This window comes from Platichthys flesus, chromosome 11 (genome assembly GCF_949316205.1).
Source record: "Platichthys flesus chromosome 11, fPlaFle2.1, whole genome shotgun sequence".
NCBI lineage: Eukaryota > Metazoa > Chordata > Actinopteri > Pleuronectiformes > Pleuronectidae > Platichthys > Platichthys flesus.
In genome coordinates this window covers 16,588,787-16,594,786 of record NC_084955.1, presented here as the reverse complement: position 1 = coordinate 16,594,786, position 6,000 = coordinate 16,588,787, and the positions used below count along the sequence as shown (strand labels likewise).

The following is a 6,000-nucleotide window of genomic DNA, read 5'->3' as shown; positions in this document are numbered from 1 at the left end:
GAGTAGACAGACTCCTTTGCCACAGTAGGTGTGAGGAACCATGTCTCCATAGCCGATGGACAGGAAAGTGATGGAGATAAGCCACAATGGCTCCCAGGAAGTTACTGGTCACGTCCTGGGCATCGTGATACCTACAAGACAACACGGCACAGGCTCAGAGGGTGAGATCAGTCAATAGTAGAAGATATAAATAATAATAGAAAGACAACTGGCCCACTGGTTCTGTCTGATAATGTGGGCGTCAAAACCTCAAATAGGTGCCCTGCAATGGGACCGGACACAGAACAGAACGTGCACCTACAGCTCACCGCCTCCGTCGCTCTGCACTATGCACAGCAGGTTACCATAGCAACCAAACCTGGGGCAGATTGGACACAATGTTGTTTTCACCGGAAACTATTCAACAGAGGAATGTTCTTTTTGGCCTTGAATGTAGTGATAGATATGTTTGCTTTGAGCTCTGCATTCGCTGGCCTGAGGGGACATGTTCTCCTAATTATCATATTTACACCCTGATTGAAGCAGTTTAGTTGAATTTGATGTGCTTTTTCCCTCCATTAATTTGGATGGGATGGGAGAGGAGATGTCAGTGAGGGTTCGATGTGGACCGAACAATGGCTTCCCAGCAGCAGGGCGATGATGCATTTAACCAAGCTTATCCACAAACTGACAACTCCTCCTCGATTATCTCCAAATGCATTTCAACCAATCAAGAAGAGAAGGTTACTTTTAATTTCTAATTAATGGCACAGTTTCATTACTGATAAAAATAGAGCCACATGATTGGGTCATTTTCCCCTTGGTCCTTGTGTTTTCCCCATCCTCTTTTTAGGTCTGTGTAAGTACAAATCATTACAGAACAATCTGGTCAACATGGACCCAGTAAACTCAATTTAAGATCCATATCACATCCATCAAACTGCTTCTGGTCAAGGCACTCCTCTGGGACAGCACATATAGATTATCTGGACAATAACAAACACTAACCAATCTCAAGTAAAGCACGACACTCTAACTACTCTGTTCTGCCAGTCACAGTCACAGACGCACAGCCGCTCCATTCAGCTCCTCCTCTGCCTTCTGCCACCGCTCTGCCAACTCCCCAGGAGGCCGACACCACCAACGCAGAACCATTTTTAGGCCAGTTGGACAAGCGTTGAGGATTCCTTCGCTGGTTTTTCAATGATGGCCCTGACGCTTCCTTAAATGATATTATATTTATTGTATATTCCTGTTACATATTCCTTCGTATTAAATTCCTTTATATTAAATTGTATTTATATTGTTTCCATATATATAGAAAGAGAGAGAGCGAGAGGGAGAGGGAATATAGCCTCTAGGGTTGAACCTGCTAGCCTAAGTTCTCTTGTTGTCTTGGCAGTCAGGTTGGATAATTGCATGCCTAACAAATCAGTATACATTATGCCAGCAACTAAATCTCACTCACACTTTCTAACTCTCATTAGAATCGAGGCCCAATCCTTTACTGATTCCAATACAGAGGGACCTGTTGAATCTCCCGAGGGTGAACCCCTGCAACCTGGCAAAGCTTGGCTGATGCAGATGGAACACAAGATTTTGACTATTACGTGCATCTCCTGGGGTCAAGTCGGTTACTTCGTCTCTGCCTGTCCTTTATGCCCCAAAGACAAGACTCATCAGGAGGAGTAGGGGTACTGATGAGACAAATGAATCATTCCATACAGTCGAGACCTCTCGTACAAGCTACTATTAATTGCAACCAATTACACCTGCCTCTTCTTGCATTAATCAATCCAGGAGCTGTTGATAATGTTCTCAATAATGACATGGTCGTTCAATCAAGCGTAAGTCTAGACATCCTAGATACACGGTTGACTGCTACTGCCATCCATATTTGGCCTCCATTACACACCACTCCATTTCCACAACAACCTGATTCTGTCTGATAACCAGAAACCATAATTCTTTATATTGCCAGCCCATAATAAACCTTGGTACTTAGATGTCCCTCGTTAAATAAACACCTATTGATTGGGCAGCAGGGAGAGTAGTAGGATTGTGTCTTTTTTGTCATTCAACTTTTCTGAAGTCTGCTTTATCACCAGAGTAAAACTAAACACCGACCTCAAGCGGTCAGATTTGTTAGCTATGTCTGAGGTTTATCAATATCTGAGTCAGGTCGCTCTCCAGCTACTTATGCTCTTGAACTTTCCTTTCCCCTTCAACTGGGGCTGCTGCCATCCAATGGGAAAGAGCATCAGTGGTTAAATTAGAGGGCAGAAATATTGGCCAGATCCAGGAACAGAGTTCATTCCAAACTCTTACAGGTTCTGCAGTGCGTGCCCAACCACAGCTTGCCTGCCATTCAGGTGTTAGTCACCCTAAAACCCCTCAAGAGACAGCCGGGGCAAAGTGTCTCATCGTCCAGATGGTCTTTGCCCATTTCCTGTTACCAATTGCCCCTGGTCACAGAAGATCTTTGTCACGGGGTCACCACTCTGCCAGGTGGAGAGTGGTAATTCCTAGGGTGGACTATTTCTCTTTAGATGTCCAGTTTTATGCATTTCTCAAATGAATGTCTGTCTGCTGATCTGTAGGTTAAACATGTTTTCCAAGTTTGGAAGGGGAAGTTGAGGTGAGGCGTGTGTAGCTGCAACATGCAATGTCACCAGTAGATGTCACTAAATTCTACACACTGAACCTTTACTTGAGTTGAATTCCTCAACCTCTAGTCTATTTCACAAACACACACATGCATGCACACACACACACACACTAGCTTTGATACTAACCTCTCACACACTCGTACGGTCCAGGCAGCAATGATCCACAGAGAGATGCTGAAGACCAGCAGCACCGTCCCGGGGCAGATAGTCATGAGGGTTTTCATCACAAATCGTGTATTAAAATGCACCTAGAGAACAAACACACACATTCAGTACAGCAGAAATAAAATAGGACGTTTTAACACACATATTGTCAAGTGTCATTTTTTTTTTTTATAGCTGTGAATCCTCGTCCTGTTCCCTGTTTCTGACACAGACTTTATGATTTACTAATTAGTCTTCTGAGCAGCTATTGGAAGCCACCACAATCTGAGAATCTCCGCTGTAATTGGATTTGAGATCGCAGCGCGCCCTCTGACTCAGGTCAAGCTACAGTGTCTTTGAGCAATTGGCCTATTTCGGTGTAGGTTCTTTTCCGTCGCTCATCGGTTAATAAGAGGCAGACCGTCAACTCAGGCAAATGATCATCTGAGAGCAAAGGTTCCGCACTGGAAGGTTCAAGCAGCTGGTAAATAAGTTGTCAAGATAGAGCTGCACTTCAACGGCAGCGTCACCTCCTCTCTCCATCACTGTGTCCCGAGGGTCAGAATAGTGTCATCGCAGATACGCTCGTAAAAAGCTAAATTACTCATCTAAAATCCACTCTCTCTCTCCCACTTTCCTCCTCTCCTTCTCCTTTCCAACATGTGCTACATCGCCACTTCCTGCTTTTAGAGTAATGTTGATAACATAAAGTCATTACAAACATGCCACCAATCATTTATTGCATGACTTGTACACATTTCTCCACACTCGTGTGGCAATCTCATTCTATTCCTTTATTTTATGCCCCATTTGAGTCGTATGCAATATCTTGTTCCCATTTCACGCCTTCTTCTCATATTGCTTTGTGAGAAATCCACCACAGCTTACATCTAAGTCTCTATTGACAATGGTAACAAAAGGAGAGGAATGGGATTTGAAGTGGTAGATGAAAGGGAACAGGGTGACTGGAAGGACGGAGTGGAAGGAAGGACTAGAGTTAGTTAGAGAGATAGAGGTCAGGGATGAAAGGGACAACACAGACACAGATTCAATTCAGAAGAGAGAGCTCTTGACCTGAATACCGTTACGGCTCCCTCTTCTGTTTCCAGCTAAATATTTGCTCTCTCGAATGCATAGATTCCCACAGACACATATGCAAGCGAAAAACCCTTCTGACCTTATTTAGGGCACCTATACTCCTGGAGGAGGCGTCTGTGAAGAGTTTACTGTGCAGGAGCATGACTCTGGCAATGAGGTAGAGGCGCAGGAACATGGGCACACTCAGCACCATGTCCAGGTCGGCCTCGGCCTGCGACGGCGCATACGAGAAGGCCAGCCGGGCCCGCCACTGAAACTTGAAGTCCCCGGGCACCGGATGCACAGCAGACACCAGCAGCTCCAGCGAGATCAGCAGGACCCTTTCCATGGTCATGGCGATGCGCCAGTCGTCTGCCCCATTGTCGATGACGAACAGCTGCAGGGACAGGAAACACGTGGAGAGTTAAGAGAGGAGTAACACTTGTTTCAATGCAGCTTGCACAGTGCACTCATCAGTACAGTGGACTGATCTGATGATTAAAAGGAGAAGCACTTTGGAATAAATGTCTCATTCCCGAGATGTGAAACACCATCCATCTAGTCAGTAATCCATTCAGTCCCCATACAGTGCCTTGGCTCATAGTCATTTAACTTACAACACTTGTCCTTATAAATTAAACCAAAGACGCACGGTCACCTGAAGCTGCTGCTCTTAAGTAAAGGTTCTAAGGTTCCCAATTACCTCTATCACAATAATGTTCTACCACTACATGGGTATTTCTGCCTCATTAGCAAAGTCCTACCAACGTCGTTGTAATTGTAGTTTTGCCTCCCGGCATGTTGACGTTTTGTGATCGTAATTGCTATGGTTACTGATCGCCAAAGCTACTGTTATAAGGGAGTGGTAAGAGCCGGGTTCATTACAGTCTCCTCCAGACTGTGCTGACAGATACTAGGGGTTGGGGGAAGTGGTGGCGTTGGGGAGGTGGCGTTGATGAGGGGGAAAGAAGGCGGATGGATGAGGTGCAGAGGAAATGAGGAGAGAAAGATAGGAAGGAGGACCTATTGGGGAGTGGAGGACACTGCAAGGAAAGAAAAAGTTTCTAAACCAGAGAAATTCTTATGCCGGTTGAAAAACCGTAATGCTTCACATGAATCAAGAAAAGAAACATAATTGCGCAATTGATTTGCAAAAAGAAAGCATTTGTTAGAAAAAAAAAATCAACATTTTCGGTCTCCATGAACAAAAACAGAAGATTCTGCCAAAGGACGGAAAAGATTAAAGTGAGAGCGAAGATGAAAACAAGGAACCCCCCTGCTGAAAATCAGGCAAGTTTATCAGATGCTGCTCTGCCTCGAGTAAGAGCCGCTGCTAACCACATGATTCATCTCAAGGGCTTTTAGCCCACACAAACATTTATTTAGGAAAACAAAACAAATACAATAGCAGGTCAAACATCAGAGCAAGTGGGTGTTGCATCCAAACGGTTGCTGTCACCTTAAGGGTGAACTGAAGCTCTGCCTCTTCTCCAACCACCTATGGACACACACACACTGTGTATCTCATCATCATCAGCATCTAGCGCAGCAGGACCGACGTTGTGTCCTTTGCTCTGCTGGTGTAACATGTGTGTACACATGTAACCAACATGTGTTCACACATATGTTGCCTACGCACATGCCTGAGTCATTGTGTGAGCTATCATTTGAACCACGGGTCAAACGCTGGTTGTATTCTTCAGTGATTTTATTGAGCGGGTGCGTCCGCGTGTCTTTGTACTGTACTAGTGTGTATTTGTGTACGCCTGAGTGAGTTTGAGAGAGATTGTGCAGACCCAGCCTCATCACGGTGACTGTTGCCAAGGCGACAACATCAAAGAGCAGCCAAGCTTAATTAGGATCCCCAGCGAGAGAGAGAGAGAAGGAGAGAGAGAGAGAGAGGGAGAGAGAGAGAGAGAGAGAGTCAAAACGGGAGAAACGCATTTATAGACAAGGCAAGGAAAGAAAAGAAAAGGAGATGCGTGAAAAAGGAGTGGTGTGTGCCAGCGAGTGAAGAGGTAGAGAGAGAAAAAGAAAGGTTGTCTAACACTCATATTCTCTGCAGAGACTTGGAAAGGTGTGTGTGTGTCTGTATGTGTGTGTGTGCTTGTGCTCAAAATTTGAGGACAGC

The 6,000-nt window shown here is 45.1% G+C and overlaps 1 protein-coding gene across 1 annotated transcript in view; it reads right to left on the bottom strand.

Annotated features, from left to right (window-relative positions):
• Nucleotides 1–6,000, bottom strand: part of kcnn3 (potassium intermediate/small conductance calcium-activated channel, subfamily N, member 3) — a 44,982-nt gene that overhangs the window by 15,275 nt on the left and 23,707 nt on the right. The window contains 4 exon segments of the mRNA XM_062400208.1: nucleotides 1–87; nucleotides 89–131; nucleotides 2,775–2,896; nucleotides 3,970–4,266. The exon segment at nucleotides 1–87 is cut by the window's left edge and continues 7 nt beyond it. Of these exon segments, the coding sequence (XP_062256192.1) occupies nucleotides 1–87; nucleotides 89–131; nucleotides 2,775–2,896; nucleotides 3,970–4,266 (549 nt within the window).